The sequence below is a fragment of the Mirounga angustirostris genome, unplaced genomic scaffold (assembly GCF_029215605.1).
Source record: "Mirounga angustirostris isolate CCGP_5_RB_7025 unplaced genomic scaffold, mMirAng1.0.hap1 SCAF_14, whole genome shotgun sequence".
Lineage (NCBI taxonomy): Eukaryota > Metazoa > Chordata > Mammalia > Carnivora > Phocidae > Mirounga > Mirounga angustirostris.
Genome location: NW_026991722.1, coordinates 60801940 through 60823297, shown reverse-complemented (window position 1 = coordinate 60823297; position 21358 = coordinate 60801940). Strand labels below are relative to the sequence as shown.

At 38.7% G+C, this 21358-nt stretch overlaps 1 protein-coding gene across 13 annotated transcripts in view; it reads left to right on the top strand.

Moving 5' to 3' along the window:
• LOC123852770 (nucleoporin SEH1) overlaps positions 1-21358 on the top strand; it is a 167648-nt gene that overhangs the window by 134270 nt on the left and 12020 nt on the right. For 10 of the 13 annotated variants that reach the window (XM_045887055.3, XM_064577976.1, XM_064577977.1 and 7 more), the window contains 10 exons: positions 782-891; positions 3954-4104; positions 9190-9365; positions 9970-10093; positions 11951-12056; positions 12488-12695; positions 15092-15171; positions 16085-16180; positions 20101-20220; positions 20627-20748. In XM_045887055.3, coding sequence (XP_045743011.2) covers positions 782-891; positions 3954-4104; positions 9190-9365; positions 9970-10093; positions 11951-12056; positions 12488-12695; positions 15092-15171; positions 16085-16180; positions 20101-20220; positions 20627-20748 — 1293 coding nt within the window. Of the gene's footprint in view, positions 1-781; positions 892-3953; positions 4105-9189; positions 9366-9969; positions 10094-11950; positions 12057-12487; positions 12696-15091; positions 15172-16084; positions 16181-20100; positions 20221-20626; positions 20749-21358 lie in introns of those variants that run through there. The other 3 variants (XR_008507057.2, XR_010407335.1, XR_010407336.1) reach the window with 2 other exon arrangements.

Genomic DNA, 21358 nt, shown 5'->3' with positions numbered 1-21358 from the left:
TTCTGATACATAATTTAGGAGATTGTTTTATTTTTAATCTGTTGAGGATTGTTGGAACATTTAAAAAGAGACTTGAATGACAGGTTGCTACATGATGTTAGAATAGACCCAATGTAAAGAGCTCAACTTTGAACCTGCTTTTGTTTCTCAGTTAAGTATTTTAAGACACAGAAACTGGCATTTGGAGAAATTAAATTACCAGGTTTGGGTTTATTTTTCCCCCTTTCTCTCTACTGGGATATAGAAATCAGCATATTGTTTTAGAACTCCTCTTTGCCATATATATATAGTAATGAGATTTCTTTTGTTTGTGAACATCTGAGTATTACAGAGAAATTTACATTTCCGTTCTCTCACCTCAGAGATTCTTTAGAAGAGGCCAGGTAAATACAGTTATATGGCAATTTAAATTTCTCTCTCTGACAGCTCTTACTTTTATTATGTTCTTGGCATATTCTCTTTTTTTCTGAGACAGATTTCTAACTATGATCAAATTTTCACAAATACTGAAAATGTAAGACCTGAAAAGAATCTAATTTTACTCTTCTTTCTACTCTTATTTTAGGGAGCTCTTGTTTTGATGTTAATATTTAAATGAAAGTGATGACTGTACTACCATGTATAACTTTGAAGGGAACTTCCAAAACAATTTTCTTTTAAAAATTGCTTATACTAAGATTTAAGACAGGATTTCAGACAGCTGTTTGTGAGATTTGCCAAATACACTAATGAGAATCTAATTTATGTAAAATCACTTTTGAATAAAAATCTCTGTTGGCAGAGCCCTGTCGCATAAACCAGGGGTTATAGAACAAGTACTTCCAGAACATAGTGTGCTGCAGCACATTGATTTTGCGGAAGAATTTCAGCATGAGTTTCTAGTAACTGAAGGTAAGACTTTCAACATGTCTAACTACTACAAATGACCCAAAAGATTTATATCTAGGCCCAGTGATGTGTTATAGGGAGGAAGAGTATTAGATTATGGCGTCCGGCTGAGTTTGAGCCACAGTTCCGCTATATGACTTTGGACGTCACTGAGATTAAGTTTTCTTTTTTGTAAATGAGAGCTACAGTATCAGCTTCTCATCCATAAGGAGTTGTTGTGACGATTAAACGAGAGAGCTTTGCTATATAAATGTTAGATATTATTAATGTATTGTGGCACCTGTTCTATGGATAGACTTATAAACAGGAGGAGAATGATCATTATTAGGCTCAGAGTAATTACTATGTAAGATTTAATGATTGCAAACTTGAACTCATTTTGAGATTTCTGTGTCTGCTGTGCAGTTTATGGAGGATGTGATGGTGGGGAAAAAAAATCCAAAATAGACAGCAGTGGAATAATTCCAGCCTAGATTTTTAGCTCTATTTGAGCTGAATTGTTCAAGCATCTAATGGTGTTTATTACTGATAAAAAAAAATATGTATCAAGACATACAAATTGTGTAAAAATGGACAGATTTTTACCACAGTGTTGTTCATAACAGCAGGAAGTTAGAAGTAACCTAAATATCCAAGAATAGGGCATTGTTTAATTATGTAATCGAATATGTTGAAGCTATTAAAACAATGATACGATTCTATGTTAAATGACATGAGAAAGCTCTTCATTAAGAAAAATTATTTTAAAGTTTACATATTAACATCTCATGGTAAAAATGATTTAATGTGTCTGAGGTAAAAGCTACAGAGGTAAAATTGCAGGAGTAAACACACCAGCTATTGACAATGGTTATGTTCTGGTAGTAGACTTTCAGGTGGTTGTGGTTTTTGTTATCTAGTTTTTTAATGGTAAAATATATATTGCTTCTGAAATATGAAATGATAAAAGGATATTTATAGTTATGTAGAGGTGATGTAGAATAGTCTGTGATCTTTTTGGTTATTAGGAGTCTAGATCACCTACTCAAAGGGAAGGTAGGGGTGGATTAGTTAAAAATAGTGAAAAGATTTGAAATGGATCTTGTCAGCAGTGTGATTTGGAAATGAAACAATTTAAGGCCATGTCTGCCACTTCATCTCCTCTGAGCTTTACCTTCCTTCTCCATCGTAAGAAAGATCCCAATAAATAAAAGAGTTAAACGGAATTAGGCTTTATAGATGGAAACACTTAGTAACATACCACAACAATCCTGAAGACTGTGATTAAAAGTAGGTAGCATGAGTTTGTAGTGGTTCAGAAGTTGGCACAGTTGCGTGATTTGGCAACATTTCATTTATTGATTGAATGGACATGTATTGAGAGTAGAGGGTGCCAGTCTGTAGAGGTGAAAGATGAAGTCCTTGCCCTTTAGGTTCTCACAGACTAAGGGGAAGACGGGTGATTAAAGTGTGGTATGAAAAGGGCTATGATGGAACTGTGTTTAGGAATCTGGAGAATATAGGGATGCGTGGGTGGCTTAGTCAATTGAGTGTCTGCCTTTGGCTCAAGTCATGATCTCAGGTTTCTGGGATTGAGTCCTGCATCGGGCTCCTACTCAGCGAAGAGTCTGCTTCTCCCTCTCCCTCTGTGCTGTCTCTCCCTCTCTTGCTCTCTCTCAAATAAATAAATAAAATCCTAAAAAAAAGAAAAAAGGAATCTGGCGAATATAAAGGGTACCCCATTTAAAATGAGGTGACTCTTGAGGTATCTTGAAGAATGAGGAGAAGTTGACAAGATGGAGAAGATGGGGACCAGAATGGGGAAGGATATTCCAAGGAGAGGGAGCTGCATGTACAGAAATTCAAGACATGTGTTATGTTAAGGGTCATGTTGACAAACCCAACCAAAAACTCAAGTAACCTGTCAAGACCACCCATCTAAGATGGGGTTGAGTTGGGACTTCAGGTAGGTCATTGGGACACCACAATACTAGATTCTTTGAGATGGTATAGTTATTGTCCAGAGGAAGGGAGAAACCAATCCCACTTTGTTTTGTGTTGGTTAGTATAGTAGATCACCTATGGGAATGTTACAGTTGAACTTTTTACGTGGTTATTTTGAATAACATTTGTTTTGAACACACTACTATTACAGGTATTTATAATCTTGCTTTTGCAAAATGTGTGACTTGTGGCAAATATTTTCACACTTGATTTAAACTTTTATAGTCCAATATCTTGGTTATTATAAATTTCAATTTACACTTACTGTGTTCTTTTTAAAAATTTTTCATTTAAAAAGTATAATTCTTAATGTCCAATTTATTATTTTTTTTTAAAGTAGGCTCCACGCCCAGCATGGAACCCAGCGTGGGGCTTGAACTCATGACTCTGAGATCAAGATCTGAGCTGAGATCAAGAGTCAGACAGATGCTTAACTGAGCCACCCAGGCACCCCTCTTAATGTCTTATTTAAATGTGGAATACAAGCATGTCCTATAAAATTTCTTGTATATATAAATTCAGGTGGACTAATCTAGAGATGTTCAACTCTAGCACTGTTTCATTAATCACAATGTTTAGTTATATTATTGCCTGGTTTCTAGATTTGCTAAGGTTAAATGTCTGTGAGACCACCACTTATAAATTGTGTATCCTTAACCTCTTTGTGCTTCAGATTCCTCATCCTTGAAGTGGAGATAATAGATACCTACCTCAAAGAGTTGTGAAAGCTTACTAGATTAATATGCACAAAGGGATTAGAACAGTACCTGGCCCCCAGTCAGCTTGTTGCATATGGAGCTTTAAACATATTCATACTCTAATGCTCATAACAACCCCTGAGATAGTTACTTTATATTATCCTTGAGGAGACTAGGGTTTAGAGAGGTTAATTTGCCAAATTCAAGGCCAGAGCCTGAGCTGCCTATAATGTCATGCTAGTCAGTAGTAGTAAACATCAATTGTCACTCACCCCCAACCTAAGAAAATAGTATTCTGTGGCTATAAATGTATAAGTTTATCTGTTAATTTGTAGTGTGATTATGTGAAGATTCATATATTTCAAACATTATTTTCTGTTTCAGTGTATGATCTTCCCCAACGGCCTAATGATATTCAGCTCTTTTATGGAAACATGCATAAAATTATACTTTCAGTAATTGGAGAATTCAGAGATTCTGTGTCTAGCAGTGAATTCCTTCAGCGTTCTTCCAAAGCTGTCTTAGAATCTAAAAGGTAAAACAGACAAACAAAACATCTTTCACCAGATTTCAAGATAATTTAATTCATAGTAGAGCTGATCTTTGCTCTGTACTTTTTTGCCTCCCAAAATGTTTATTTCATCTTTATATTTTAGTTTAAGTTGAAATAATTTCAAATTTACAGAAAAGTTTAAAAATAGAACTTACGCTACCTGCATTGAGATTCCTCAGTTGCTAACATTTTACCACATTGACCTTATTATTCTTTATGTATATATACCTTTTTCTGAATCATTTAAGAGTAAGTTGTGGGCATGATGACCAGTTTGTCCTAAGTTTCCTAAAAACACAGACCTTCTCCTAAATAGCTATAGTCAACCCATCAAAATTAGGACCTTAGTATTGTAAAAATGCTAACATCTAGTCCACAGATTACATGCAAATTCCCCAGTTCCCTAATAAAGCCCTATATTTATAGTTAAATCAAAGAAATAAGCAAAAAACTTCCTCTTTGGTCCCAAATCTAATCTGAGATCACACATTACATTTAGTTAGCCTGTCTTTACCCTTTTTCAATATAGAACACTTCCTCAGTCTGTCTTTCTCTTTCATGACAGAACACAGAGGGTTCGGTCATCAAATCAGAGCCACAGAATCAAAGATATTACCCAGAACTAAGCTTTAGTAATAATTTTAGGTGAAAACATGAGGAAATCAGGATTGCTAATGATGCTTCCTAGGCCCTTTTTGCAACATTAATACTCTACTCTGGTTCAGATTTTTTTGTTTGTTGTTTTTTAAAAATTCTTTTTTTGTTGTTATCTTAATCACCATACATTACGTCATTAGTTTTTGATGTAGTGTTCCATAATTCATTGTTTGCGTATAACACCCAGTGCTCCATTCAGTACCTGCCCTCTTTAATACCCATCACCAGGCTAACCCATCCCCCCATCCCCCTCCCCTCTAAAACCCTCAGTTTGTTTCTCAAGAGTCCATAGTCTCTCATGGTTCGTCTCCTCCTCCGATTTCCCCCCCTTCATTTTTCCCTTCCTGCTATCTTCTTCTTTTTTTTTTTTTTTTAAAAAAAAAACACGAGGTCTCTAAGTCGTGCATGTGATGATACGTTGCTTACACAAAAGGGGGAGCTTTTTCAATTACAAAAGCTATTTTATACTCGGGTAATTACTTTATGTGATATTGTTTTCAACAACTATGCCACATAAATTCATAAATTTCAGATTTCTTTACCATAACCAATTCTAGACAGACCAGGAACATCCTGTTATAAGCATTCCATAGAAAAGTAAATTAGTGTGTTTGCTGGGAGTTGTCATTTGGAAGATCACAAGGGGATTTGACCGAGTTATCTTTTTTTTCCTGGACATTCCCTAGTAAAAAGGGGGATAAGGGCTGCAGGTCAGCTGATAACCGTTTTCTTACCAGTGACCTTGATGTTTTTGTAGAGTATAGACGAGTTACTTTGTAAAATGTCCCTCACACCATGGAAATGATGCTGTTTGTTTTCTCAGTGCATCTTCTCAGGTGGTAAACAATGCTGATTTGTCCCATTGCTAGAAATGGTTTTATCTCTTAGTTAAAATGGTGTCTGTAGGGTTTCTCCACTGTAGTTAATTAATGTTTTAAAGGGAGATCCTTAGAGATAATGAGTTATCTTGTTCCTTATCACACTTGTAGCACCCAGTGATGGTTATTGCCTGAATCCTATTAATACTGTCTTATTTACCAAATGGTGATTTTCTAATTCTGTCTTTCTACATTTACTAGTTGTCTTTCCACGATGAGGAAGAGATTTACTTTACCCTTTTTTGTGTACTTATATCAGGGTGGACTGCTGGATTCGGTGTTAATCCTTCAGTGTCATCATTTGGTCGCTTAACCTGGTTCATTATTCGCTGGCACAATGGTTATTCTAAGTTTGACATATACCTTCCTTGTCCCAGCCCTGGAATAGAAGTCCTAATTCCTTTTAGTAGAGAATAGTTTCAGAAACCGGAATATGAATAGTAAGTGTGCTATTGCTTTTCAGGTGTTACTACTTCTAGGACCCCTCAGTGGACAGACAGAGCTAGGAAATATATGCATTTATATATAAATCCACATGTATCCAAATCTGTTTATAAATATGTTGAAATCATGAGTTTACACTGATATCTCCAATACTGAGAATGCTGGCCTCATTATCCTCAGTATAATTGCATTTACTCAGTTCTCCTGTTTTTAACCAGTCTTCTCCTCGCATGGGCTGTCTCCGTGGCACAGCATTGCCAGAGTTATCTGGAAGTCACAGCCACCAGCTGAGAGCTAACACACCTACCTAGTGCCTCCAACTCATTCCAGCTTGCCCTCTTCCTCATATTTAAAAAAAAAAAACTCATTAGAGTATAACTCATATGCAATATCCTTTCAGTTTCAGATGTACATCATAGTGATTCAGTATTTTTATGCATTATGAAGTGGTCCCCACAATAAGTCTAGTTACCATCCGTCACCATACAAAACTATTACAGTATTATTGACTATATTCCCTATGCTGTATATTACATCCCCATAATTTAGTTTATAACTAGAAGTTCATACTTCTTAATCCCCTTCACCTATTTCACCCACACCCAGCCCCTCTCCCCACCCCCTGTAACCAACAGTTTGTTTCCTGTGTCTAAGAGTCTGTTTCTGTTTTGTTTTGTCTATTCATTCATCTTGTTTTTTAGATTCCACATGTAAGTGAAATTATTTAGTATTTGTCTTTCTCTGTCTGACTTATTTCACTTAGCATAATACCCTCTAGGTGCATGTTGTCACAAATGGTTAGATTTCATTCTCTTTTATGACTAATATTCCACTGTGTATGTAAACCACATCTTTATCCATTCATCTATCATGGACATAGGTTGCATCGATATCTTGGCTATTTTAAATAATGCTGCAGTGAGGGCGCCTGGGTGGCTCAGTCGTTAAGCGTCTGCCTTCGGCTCAGGTCATGATCCCAAGGTCCTGAGATCGAGTCCCACATCGGGCTCCCTGCTCAGCAGGAAGCCTGCTTCTCCCTCTCCCACTCCCCCTGCTTGTGTTCCTGTTCTCGCTATCTCTCTCTGTCATATAAATAAATAAAATCTTAAATAATGCTGCAGTGAACATAGGGATGCATATATCTCTTCAGATTTGTATTTTCATTTTCTTTGGATAAATACTTAGAGTAGAATTGCTGGATCACATGGTAGCTTTATTTTCAATTTTTTGAGGAACCTCCATACTATATTCCATAGGGGCTGTACCAGTTTACATTCCCACCAGCAGTGCACAAGGGTTCCCTTTGCTCTCCATCTGTGCTAGCACTTATTTGTTGTCTTTGTTAATAACCAATTTAAGAGGCTTACGGTGATTTCTTCTCATTTTGATTTATACTTCCCTGATGATTAGTAATGTTGAGCATCTTTTCATGTGTCTCTTGGTCATCTCTATGCCTTCTTTGGGAAAATGTTCAAGTCCTCTGCCCATTTTTTTAATCAGGCTATTTATTTTTTTGATACTGAGTTGTATAAGTTCTTTCTATCATCTGAATATTAACCTCTTAGCAGATAAATGATTTGCAAATATCCTCTCCCTTTCAGTAGGTTGCCTTTTCGTTTTGTTTTGATGATTTCCTTCGCTGTACTAAAGGTAGTATCTATCCTTCTCAAATGATTCCAAAAAATAAAAGAGGAAAGAAGGCTTCTAAACTCATTTTACGATGTCAGCAAAAACACTGTAAAAAAAGAAAATTACATGTCAGTATCCTTGATGAACACAGATGCAGAAATCCTCCACAAAATATTAGCAGACTGATTTCAACAATATATTAAAAGGATTTCTATACTTTTAATGATAATTTTTTTCTAAGATATTCAATCAAAGAATTAAAGATAGCAGTTACATATGTTAAAAATTATCTTAAAAACCACTTAAATTGTGAGGAACTGGTTCTTAGGAAATAAACATCCAAGAACCAGCTTTATAATTTTTAAAAAATTGTTTCTGACTTTTGGCTGGTACCTCCATTGTATCTCTGTCTCTGGGGCAGTAGAGGTCTGGTTGGAAAAGGAGCAGGTGAGAGGGTAATGGGTAAGAGGGTGAGGAGAGGACTCTCTCTGTCTGCTGAGTGTCTCCTTGAAATAAAGATGGAGCTCTGCTGTATGGTAGGAGAATTTGGGCACTACCCAGGTGAACTTCAATTAAGTCGTGTGCCTCTGTGATTACAAAATTCATTTGAGTTACAATTTTTTGTACTCTAAGGCTAAATAAACACTTTTAACACTTAATCAAAAATCTTCTTGGGCGCCTGGGTGGCTCAGATGGTTAAGCGTCTGCCTTCGGCTCAGGTCATGATCCCGGAGTCCTGGGATTGAGTCCCGCATTGGGCTCCCCGCTCTGCGGGAAGTCTGCTTCTCCCTCTGCCTCTCTCTCTCTCTCTCTCATGAATAAGTAAATAAAATCTTTAAAAAAAAAAAAAAAATCTTCTTAAACCTTACTAGCATTTCTTACCATGGTATTTTGCCCAGAAGACTTTCTTTGGTGTTAGCATCATGAAACCAGTTATCATTGTACAGTTACAGATATATTAAGAGTTTTGTTTTTTAAAAATTCTTAATATTGGGTGGTTTTCTAGTAAGTCTTTTAAGAGACTTCAGATGGCATGCTAAAGTCAAGACAGGAAAGAAATTGAATCACTGAGTGTTCTAATGAAAGGTTAGTATAACAATATTTGACCTATACTATATTTTTATACATTAAGAATACACAGTGAAGAATTTTTATTCCATGAAACATACAGAGTATATTCCATAGTGCACTTTTAGTTTTATCTAAATGTTTTTAGATTTATGAACAATTAATATAAAAATGTGACAGTCTGGCTTTTTATCTTTTTTAAAAAGCAGAAATATAATATTTTAATACACAGCTTCTGTACAACCAAAAAGTAAAACATCGCAGTAAAATGTTTGTGAGAAAAGATGGTATTTCATTTGCAGTGCATGGCAAATGGTTAACATCCTTAGTCATAAGCTTTTTATCATTTTTAATTTCTTTCCTCTCCCCCTCTCTCTTTCTGTCTCTATAGTGAATCTGATGGTTCTGGGAAACATGGTGGCAATGTTTCTTTGGATATTTTACCAGTTAAAGGTCCTCAAGGTTCTCCACTTCTTTCACAAGCTGTTTGCCCACCTCAAGATAAATCATCCTCTAAGGAAATGTGGACTGTCCAGCCTGAACACTTGATTTTGATAGCCCCTTCTTGTGAGTATATCAGTAACAACACAACAGCAGTGCACTCTGAAAACCAGGGCTGTATTCCCTCTGGGCCCGTTGCTCATCTAGGAAATATACTTGGAGTATATACAGATGTGACCAGTGGCTTATGCAGGTCCTCCTCTCCCCTACTGAGACCTACCTCACACTCAGCCTGAGCATTGTCTAGCACAAGGCCATTGTCCTCATTCCAAGCTTCCAGTACCCCATCTGGCCGGGCCACTCGTCCATGGGCCCTTCCTCCCACCACATCCCTTGCCCCAAAGAGCTCATTTGGCACTTGGCATCTTCTACTCTTCACATTGATATAGTTGCTTCAGAGTAGGAACAAATCTGGTACCGCTGTATGTGCCCAAGGTAAGACCAGATGGTAACAATTTCCAGATGTCCTTTTTTTTCTCTTTGTTCAGTATTTTTGTAGTTTAAGAGTAAACAAAATGGTCTTATTTTACCAGGGATTTGAAATTCCTGTAAAGCAGAATTAATTTGGTAGACTAATGTATTTAGAATTCCATTTTTTACTATTTATTAACATTTGGGTTTTTTCACTAATGCTAAATGTAAGTTATATTTTATTTATCTGATATAATAGGTGATCTGGCAAAAACTGCATGTTTCCAGATTTTAAATAATTCCGTTAGGTTACTGAAATTTGAGTTGTACTGGCCAGCACATTGCCTTACGGTAACACCACAACATGGATTTATCCCGCCAGAGTAAGTATGACTTCCCTTTCCTCCAGATGTTATTCAGATGTTAGCATGGTGACTTTTTTGAAGGATCGGATATTATGCCATTTTAATTTATTCAGTAGAATTTTACCATATGCTCCCTATACAGAGTTTTGTGGGACCACAATGAAGTTCAAGATTCATTCTCTTTAGCAGAGTAGAGCCCATGTCCACAGCCACGTAGTGTGTATATAGCCTAAAAGGGTTAAGAGACATGAGTGAGATGGGAAAGAGTTCCTGAAGTGGAAGACATCAGATTGTGCAGACGTATTACTCTGTGTACCAAATTACAAAGCACGGGATACAGCTGGGCAGATGATGAGGGGTGGTGGTCCCTAAAGCCCAGATGGTTCTGTACTTCATTTTATAGACAAAGCATCCTGACTTTTAATAAGCCTGAACCATAACCTAGCTTGCCATTTTTTACAAATAATATTCTAAGAAGGAAATCTTGGGGACCAAATGCTGATAAGTAGTCCTCTAGGTGCAGCTTAACTATTGATAGGAGGTAAAGCTGTAATTCTGCAGCTTTTCAGGGACTTCATCTGGGTGGGCACAGAACATTCACATCTCAAAGTTGCTTCCTATTTGGGAATGGCAACTTTGCAGAAGAGCAACATGAGGTTTATTTACTTTTGCAAAGTGATGAAGTTTGCGTTTTAAAAGAGTTTAGTTGACTAATACTGACCTAAGGTATGGTTAGGCATGCTCCAGAGAAACATTCCTAGGACCAAAGCAATCAATTAAACATTTACTAATTAAGGTTGAAAAGATAGGGAAATGATAGAACAGATTATTCACAAATAATTTTTAAAATCATCCCACATATTTAGCTGTTAGGAACGGAAAATAATCTTGCTCTGTCATTTGTTTAAAGATTTTATTTTATTTATTTGTTTGAGAGAGAGAGTGCATGAACAGTTGGGGGAGGGGCAGAGGGAGAAGCAGACTCCCCACTGAGCGGGGAGCCCAACTTGGCCCTCAATCCCAGGATGAGCTGAAGGCTCATCTGTCTGAGCCACCCAGGCACCCTTGCTCTGCGATTTTTGACATGGGTGCCAAAGTGTCTTTTGTAACTGGTTGTTTCTTCTGAGTCACAAATCTGATTACATTGTCCACATTTAAAAGTCATCTTTGACATTCCATAGCTCTTGAAGAGAATAATGAGCTCAGAAAGTTTTAGCAATTGGGTAAAAAACAGTCTTTTTTTATTTCCTTTCCACCCCCTCCCCCTTTTTCTTCCAGTTTCTTTTCCTGCTGTTTCATTCTCTTTGTACTGTAACTATATCATCCTTTATTATCAAGTGGATCAGAGCTTTTGTATATTGGTCTTGTGCTCCAGAAATTTTTATTTTGAATTGCTTTTTAAATGGTATTTCTCTGGTATGGGCTGTTTTCACATGAGTTTTCCCCTTAGGTTCATGGGTTTATGCCACTCAACTTTTTGTTAGCCACTGAGTTGGGGCTGTTGCAGACATATATGGGATCTCACCTCTTTTCTGCTCTTTCTTTTTTCTTTTTTTTTTTCCTTAAAGATTTTATTTATTTATTTATTTGACAGAGAGAGAGAGAGCACAAGTAGGCAGAGCAGCAGGGAGAGGGAGAAGCAGACTCCTTGCTGAGCAGGGAGCCCGATGTGGGGCTCGATCCCAGAACCCTGGGGTCATGACCTGAGCCGAAGGCAGACGCTTAACCAACTGAGCCACACAGGCAGCGCCCCTTCTCTGCTCTTTCTGAGCAACAAGGAGAGCTGGTCATTGACAGAACATATATAACTCTAGTGGTTATTGCTATTAAAGTATAGGATACTCTTGGTTTTCATTACTAAATTCTTTTTTTCAGGAGTAAGCTACAAATTCTTGTGAGTCCTAATTCCTCCTTATCCACAAAACATTCAATGTTCCCATGGAGTGGTTTAATCTATATACACTGTGACAATGGACAGAAGGTACTTTGTTTTTTTTAGCAATGTTTTTCTTGTTTTGCAGCTTAAGTGTTGTGATCCTTATTAGCACTTACTTTTCAGAAATGAAATGAAGGGGCCTGTTCTTTCAGCCCAGCTAGACTTATTCAGATAGAGAACTTAGCACAGAGTTTTTCCATTAGTGATCTGAACGATTCTCCTGGGTGGGGCAAGAATGGAGAGTGGAGCCTAGAAACCATTATTAACTTGCAGAATCTGCTTTGAAAAAGAAGGGAGTTGGGGGAGAGAGAGAGGAAGAGTCAAAGATTTACTTTGAGATCTGAATAAATTTTCTCATCCATCCATGTTTCATTTGTTTGGCATTACTTTTCTCCACTGTGTTTTAAAAATAAGAATTGTTTCTTTAAAATGATAGATCCATTTGTGTCTTACTTCCTTTATTTGGCTCATTTCAGAAAATTGTGAAAGTTCAAATTCGTGAAGACTTAACCCAGAAAGAACTCCTCACTCATTTGGCCTCCAGCACATTTGGAGTCCTTTCTCCAGGAACTGAGCCTTCAGTTAGTTACCTGGTGAAACCAATGACAAAACCACCTTCCACAAAAGTTGAGATAAGAAACAAGACTGTTACTTTTCCTGCAACAGAACCTGGTGAAACTTCAGGTATGATATCACAAGGTTATAGAATTCACATGGCCACTGATCTGTTGAGTCTAACACTCTGTGTTCTTAGTGACCTTTATCGTAGTGACAGGGATAAAATTGTCCCCTATTTCAGGAGAGACTCAGGTTGTCGTTGGCAGTCATTTCCATGACAGGCCAGATTTGGGGGAGCTTAAAAATGATAAAATGTAGGTGTTTAAGAACTGTTTATATTCCGGGAGTCTCAGATTCTACCTGGTCAGAACCATCCCTCCTCAGCACTCACTAGGTCTTTTACCAGAGCTGCTAATAAGTTAGCAGCTGAAGAAGAGGAGAAAGTAGGTAAAACCTGATTCTTTCCCTCACTAATGAGACTTTGAGGCACTAAGAGGTTAAATAAATATGCTCAGTTTCCCCATTTGTAAAGTGGCCATCATAATTGACTCCTCTCACAGAGGGCTTTGAGGAATAAATGAAATAGTATATTTAAAGCACTTGGCATAGTGTTTGTCACCTAGTAGGCACTCAGTCTTGCTAATGTTCCTCCAGGGTCCTGAGAACACTGCTTTTGCTTTCCCTCCCTCTCTCCCTCCCTCCCTGTGATGGCTCATCTAAGTGACTGGGATTGCACATGGGACCTGTTGGAAAGGGTGTGGGCCTTCTGTCACCTGGCCCTCACTCCTTGCCTCTCTCACTTCCACTCACACTCAGTTTCCACTGCCCGTGAAGCCTGTCCCTCCCCAGTCATCGCCCATCCCCTGGCTCCATCCGCCCCGCTCGCGTCCTCCAGGAGTCCCAGCGGCTCTCTGGCCTCATTCAGACGTCCAGGCTGCTGGCCCTGCTGCCTCCTCACTCTCCCCCACCCCAGCCTTGGCCGCTTCTGCCTGAATTCTGTGCTCTGTCACTGCAATTACTGCCTTAGGAACGCTCTCAACTGCTGTGTGCCCCTCCCTCTGCATTCCTGACTGGCAAGATCCGGACCCTTGTGAGAGCCAGCCATCATCTACCAGCTCCGTGTCTCTCCTGTAGCGGCGCAGCTGCTGGAGAAAGCCACGCATTCGGGGTCTCTGCTCTCAGATGCCGCTCCGCACCACGCTTCTCTTAGCAGCCCTCCTTGGTGTGTGTCCTTCCCCATTTCCTGTAGTCATCTGACAACGTCTCTCTTCTCAGTGCCCCTCCCCTGCTCCTACTCTCACTCTTCCAGCTCTTGATTTTGCCTCACACATCATTGCAAATACAAAAGCCGTTAGACTAAATGTGAGGCTTCTGTTTCCATCCCAGACAAACCTTTCTGCCTGGAATCTAGGCCCATCTATTCTTGCCTCCTCAGGGCCTTCCTCTGCCCCTTCTCTCTCCTATGTCCTCAGTTTCTCCCTTTGTTGATGCCTTTCCGTTGGCACACAGTACAATCTGCCATCACATGTTTAAGGAATGCCTTTCTTGGCCCCACCTCTCCTTGCTGCTCTCCCTGCTTCCGTGACACCCCTCCCTCCTGGAAGGATTATGCTCCCTGCTTTCATTTCCTCGGGCTGTAAACGAAGTGGTGCTGCCACCTTGCCCTGACCCTGCTATTGAGGTCACCGAAAAGGGATTGTCTCTTCTATGGGTCTTTGTTAATTTGACCCCTCAACACTGGCGACCACTCCTTCCTCCTTGGACTACTTTTTTTCTTGTGCCTCTCCTGGTTTCCCTGCTTCACATGCTCCTTCTCAGGTTTCGCTGATGACTCTTTTTCTTCCTGGGCCTGCCTCTGTCCCCTTCTTTCTCTAGGCTCTCCCTGCACCCCACTCAGCTTCTGTGTGCTGGCATCTCACAAACAGAACTCTTGTTTTACCCATGAAACCTGCCTCTCCTCCAGCCCTACCCATGTCAGTAAGTGGCCCCACTGCCTGCTCATTAAGCCAAATCCCTGGAAGTTATTTGTTCTTTGCTTCCTCCCTCTTCCCACACAGTCCACTAGCAAGTCCTTTGCGGTCCGTCTCCAGAATGGATCCCCTGTCTGCCCGCTGCTTTTCCTCCCACTGCCATGACTCAAGCCTGATGCAGACCACCCCTCATGTGTTCTCTCAACGCAACTGCTGCCATGGCATTTTACTGGGGCTCCTCATCCACTCTGACCCCCTTGTGGTCTCTCCTCTCCACAGCAGCCAGTAACTCTTTAAATTAACATGTAAATCATCTTATAGCTCTCTTGCTTAAGCTCTTCATTATCCTTTGATTAAATCCAAAACAAAATATCTGTCAAATTTGATTTTGTTAAAAAATACTGTAAATTCCCATTGGGCTCCTCTAAGGATCGGATGAGTGTATTTTTCCCCTATGATGAGATAATTAGTCATTATTACACATTATCACAGTAATCTGCTTATTTACTTCTCCAAGAATTGTTTGAGTTGTGACATGTGTGTTCCTTGTAGAAAATTTTCTGGAACTTGAGAATCATGGTAACACAGAAGTGAAGTGGCATCTGTCATCCTTAGCTCCACCTTATGTCAAGGTCAGTAGTAGTTGCCTTAAATATATTCATTTTAATGTTTAAACTTTATTTGGGGTGTTTTTATACTGAATTATGAGCATAGGTTGAGATTATTGGGGTTTTTTTGTCCCACTAATTCACTTACTTGATTTTCTCTAGATGGGGCTAATACATGCCCCATCTTTTTCACAAGGTGGTTTTAAGAGTCAGATTAGAGAATGTATGTGAAAATATGTGCTTGCTCATTTAATGCTACCTCCTACCTGATTTTTATCTGAAATAACTTTATTTTGAAAAATATATAAAAATTTTATTATGGAGCATTGTGTGTGCATACACACGCATATGCATTTTTCTTTCCCGTGTTCAGAGTACTATTATGTGTTTTCAGCTGGTAGGAGCTAGTGTAGGAGACAGAATTGAATGTTCTTTGTCAGTGAGTGCTAGCCTACTCTGTACTGCAAATAGTCTCCACCAGTAGGCTCTCCGTGAATTGAGCATGTTGTCATGTATGTTGTTTAGAATGCTGTGGCCTTTCTGCCATGTATTTTGTGTGATAGTAGCAGTTTTGAGCCCTAATACTAACAAAATGTGTGCAAAAGATAGTGCTGTACCTACTGAAAAAAAAAATAACTGGTATTGCATATGATGTTAAAATGCACGTTCAGCAAGGGTCTTTAGGGTCCTTGAGCTTGAACATTATGAGCACCATCCTAAAGATGACTGTAGCCAGGGAGGAGTGGCTGTTGATGGAAGGAGGAGCGTCAGTGTGAGGCCTTTGTGAGTAGAGTTAAGTAGCACTCCCACTCCTAGGCAGGCATTGAGCTCTCCTGGCCCCTGCAAAATGGGTTTGTGTGTCCTTGGTAACCATAAAGGTAATGGTGTCACTCTTAACTTTTATATTTTTTTCATTTGATTGCTTAAATAATTGTAGGGAGTTGATGACAGTGGAGATGTTTTTAGAGCTACCTATGCAGCATTCAGATGTTCTCCTATTTCTGGTATACTAGAAAGCCGTGGAATTCGGAAGGTGAGTTTTGACATTTTTTTCATAGTAAGAACATGGTGTTGATTGACCAGGAGACCCTCATTTGTTTCCGCCCAAAGTAGTTGCTTCAGCTAGACCAGTGCTGCTCTGCTAACAACCGGCTTGCCCCAGGAGAAGACCCGCCTCAGTGCACGTCAGTGGACTGCTTCGTGCAGCAGAGGTCTTGCTTTCTAAACAGCTAAACAAAATGCCATGCTTAGTGGTAGGATTGATTTACATTCTGATATAAGCACTTCATGTGGCCATAGACTGCCAGTACTTACAACACACTTTGAGTAGCTCTAATCTAGACAGTAGTTTTGTCCACCAGCCGTAGTAGAAAATTCTGCCACTGCTCAAAAACAACTGTGTTCATGTCATAGTCAACAGTATATCTTCATGGGCAAGTGGTGATGGATCTTTTTAGTACCATGACCCTCTTAAGTTCTAACTTATTTGTAGACCTGACATAGCTTTTTCAAATATCCCTTAGTGACACTAGTCATTCACTTGGCCTCAGTAATATGCTTTTTCATGCTAACAGCTGAAACTCATTTAAACTATAGCACTTACATGGCGTTGGTCCATTTATTCAGAGATTCAGACTTGTAATCAGTTCTAGACTATAGTTGTGAACTCATTACTGACTATACAAGAATATTTGAGCAGTGATAGTCACAAACCCAGTGCACTTTACTAGGTCTGTATAACAGGCCTCCAGGGGGTTTCTGACTTTTTTGGAAAGACATACTATTCTACAGCATAGTTTATTTCATTTCCCAGCCCACAGTAGCGGCAAAGCAGCATAATAGGGAATAGACACATTGCCTAACAAAAGTTCAACATCTGGGGCAAAGGCGGTGGGGGAAGGGTTGCAAAAAAAAAAAAGCCAGCAGTAAAGACATCCCATGTTCATGGATCAGAAGATCTAACATTACTGAAATAGCAGTATTCCCTAAATTGATCTACAGATTCAGTATAATCTCAATCAAAAATCCCAGCTGGTGTTTGGTTTTTTGTTTGTTTTTTAAAGAAATTGACATGCTGATCCTAAAATTCATATAGATGTTCAAGAGAACCAGCATAACCAAAACAATCTTGAAAAAGAACAAAGTTGGAGGATTCATACTTTTCATTTTCAAAACCATAGTAATCAAAACTATAGTATTGACATAAGGATAGACATATAGAATATGTGGAATAGACTTGAGGGTCCCCAAATAAACCCTCATATTTATCGTCAGTTGATTTTTTCAATAAGGGTACTGAGACAATTCAATAGGGAAAGAATATTTTCAACAAATGGTGCCAGGACAACTGATATCCACCTGCAAAAGTATTAAGTTGGATCCTTACCTCACACCATATGCAAAAAGTAGCTTGAAGTAGACCATAGACCTAAAACTATAAAATTCCTGGAAGATAACATAAGTATTCATGACCCTGGGTTAGCCTTGGTTTCTTAGATATGGTACCAGTAAAGCACAAGTGACAAAAGAAAAAATAGATGAATTATCAAAATGTAAAACTTGAGTGCATCAAAGGATACCGTGTGAAAAGGCATTCCAGATTATGGGAAAAAATGTTTAGAAATTATACATTTAATGAAGGATTTGTACCCAGAATGTGTAAAGAACTCATACAACTAGATAATACAAAGACAACCAGTTTATATTTTTTATTTTTATTTTTTTTAAAGATTTCATTTATTTATAAGAGACAGAGAGGCAGAGGGAGAAGCAGGCTCCCCACCGAGCAGGGAGCCCAATGCGGGACTCGATCCCAAGACCCTGGGAACATGATCTGAGCTGAAGGCAGATGCTTAACCATCTGAGCCACCCAGGCGCCCCAAATAACCAGTTTAAAAAATGGGTAAAGATCTGAATAGAAATAAAGAGGGGCTCCTGGGTGGCTCAGTCGGTTAAGCGCCTTCCGCTCAGGCGTTCATCCCAGCATTCTGGGATCTAGCCCCGCATTGGGCTTTCTGCTCATCGGGGAGTCTGCTTCTCCATCTCCCTCTGCCCCTCCCCCCTACTTGTGCGCTGTTTCTCTGTCTCTCAGCTAAATAAATAAAATCCCCAGTGTTCAAATAAAAACATATACACAAGTGTTCATCGCAGCCTTATTCAAGATAGCCAAAAAGAATAGAAATAACCCAAATGACCATCACTTGATAGATGGATAAACAAAATGTATACCCATACAATGAAATATTACTTGGCAGTAAAAAGGAATGAAGTACTGATAACACGCTACCACATGAACCTTGAAAACATGCTAAGTGAAACAATCCAGACACAAAACGCCATATATTATATGACTCAGTTTGTGTGAAATGTATAAAATAGGTAAATCTGTAGAGACAGAAAGTAGGTATGTGGTTGTTGGGGCTGGGAGTGAAGGTGGGGAGTGGGGAATGACTGCTGATGGCTATGGGGCTGGGGTTTTTTTGGATTGTTGAAAATACTTTAAAATCAGATTGTGGTGGTGGTTGCACAGTTCTGGAAATATACTAAAAACCCCTGACTACACTTGAAGTGGGTGAGTTGTATGGTATATGAGTTCTATCTCAGTGAAACTTTGAAAATAGAAAAACAAGGATGCAGGACTAGATTGTCTCCTGGGAATTTCTCCTTTCACACAGTACCTAACATAGAAATGAAACCTCTGTGAGATCTTTGATCTTTTTGTGTTCATCACTGCATGTCTTGGACTGAACTCATTACTTACCACACTGTCAGGTCACATTTGTCAATTGAATTCCAGATCTGAGTACTTAATTTACATTAGGGGAGAAGAAAGCAAGGCACATCCTTCTGGGACCATTTAGGGAAATACTCCCCCAAAAGCACCACTATTGATGTATGTAACAGTGATCCAGAAGGAAGAAAACATTAGTTTGTTAGTTACCTATTTCTTACAATAATAGATGTACATAGTAATATTCTGAAACATTGGTAAGTTTGAATGGGATTAAATGAGCTAATGAATGTTAAAGTTCCTATTATGTGTCTACTGTGTGTCACATACAGTACTAGTAGGTTGTCCCCTCCTCTTTGTTTATTTTTGGTGTTGGAAGACAGTGTTTGGTGGGATTTGTAGAGTACATGGTACTATAATGCCCAGTGGTTCCAGATAATTCGTAGAGTTTCACCATTTAGGACATGGTTGGTTTTTTTTTTCATTCTTTTTTCCTTGATCTTCACAGTGTCCACACCCTCTTTTAACAGTGTAATTCCCTAATCTTGATGACCACCTCTCCTCCATCAGTATCTGTCTTTGCCTCCACACCCTAAGACTTGCTGGCTGCATTGTTTCTTATGTTCTGTATTGACAGAAATTGGGTCATTTAACAGTTTTAATGTTAAGTCCAGACTCAGAGATACTGATTAGTGGTTAATATAGCTAATAGTATTTTTAACACTGAATTCTTTGATAAAGGAAACACTTAACACTGGTAAACTTTATAAAATACTATTTTTAAATACGACAACTTTCTCATTACTGAGCTTTTTACAGGTTGTACGCATACAGTTCACATGTATAACTTTGAGGAGTGTGGTCGGTGTAACTGGTTTCAGGCCTCAGGCCTTTACTGCATGGCCAGCAGAGGGTTCTATAAGCATTGCAATGAAAGACTGGATTGTGTTTCTGGGGTTGACCTTCCTCATTTAGGTCTTGTACTTGACAGCTCTAGAATTTTTTGGTAATGTAAATAGCATTTGCATTTTGAGGAATATGTTACACAGAGCCCTAAAGAAAAGTGTTATCTTGAATCTGGTATAATTTTCTACCAAAAGAATTGTTCAAATTCCTTTTCAGTTAGTGGCAAAACTAGCCTAGCCAGTGCTAAACCATATACCAACTATATGGTGTATGAGGCTTAGTGTCTAAATTTCTCCCCTGGATGTGTTGTTTTGTAGGTCTCCATCACTTTTTTGCCCAGGGATAGAGGGGCTTATGCTCAGTTTTGGGATGTTGAGTGTCACCCCCTTAAAGAGCCTCACATGAAACATACCCTGAGATTTCAACTCTCTGGACAAGTGAGTATTACGCTGAACTTAAGTAAATTATTGTGTGTGTATATTAAAAACATTAAGTGAAACTGACATGGAAAACTGTCCTGAAAATGCAGACTGTTTTCCTGGTATTATTCTAATTTCATTAATTCTGTTGTCTGGCCCTGTAATCTTAATTTTCTCGTTTGGTTTTATTGATTGGCATGTTTGAGGTCTGGGTTTGGCTCTGAAATCTGTGTGTGACTTGATTAGGTAAGATTGTGTTTGTGTGTAAAAGAAGCTGAACAGTAAAAAATGGAAGGATTGCGGGAATTTAAAAATTTAAGTTTTCTTTTAAAAACTATGAAGGAAATAATAGAATTCAACATATTTTCCAAGAGTATTTATTTTTCCTTCCCCTACCCTGTGATTTTTTTTGTTTTTTATACAGAGTGTCAAAGCAGAAAATGAGTCTGAAAGTTCACACATTTCCACAAACTCCCTCATTAAACTAGATAATTTAGTTAAGCCCCGAAGACAAGCTGTATCAGAGGCTTCTGCTCCCATACCAGGGTATGTTGGTTTTGTCATTCTTACGACGTTTTTTCCAGTACTTTATTGAGATATAATTATATTCAGTAAAATGCTCAGTGACCTACATGCATTGCTTCCCCTCCAATCAAAATAGAGAATATTTCTCTCACCCAGAAAGCTCTTACATATCCCTTTGCAGTCAGCCCAGCCTTCACCCCAGATTTGTTCTGTTCTGATCTATTGCCAGAGGTTAGTTTTGTTGAATTTCATACACATACACACTCCTTGAGTCTGGCTTCTTTCACCACACATGTTTTTGGGATTCATTTGTGTTACAGAGTATATATGTAGTTTGTCCCTTTTCCTTGTTGAGTATTGCTTTATGTGAACATACCACAGTTGATTCATTTTCCTGATGACGTTTGGGTGGCTTCTCATTTGGAGCCATTATAAGTGAAGGTGCTGTGAACACTATTGTATGTGTACTTTTGTGGACATATTTTTAAATTTCTTTTGGATAAAAATACCTGAAGAGTAGAATTGCTGGGTCATATGGTAAGCATGTGTTTAACTTTAAAACAAACTGCCAAATAGTTTAACCAAAGTGACCATACCATTTTATGTTCCCAAAAACACTGTATGAAAGATT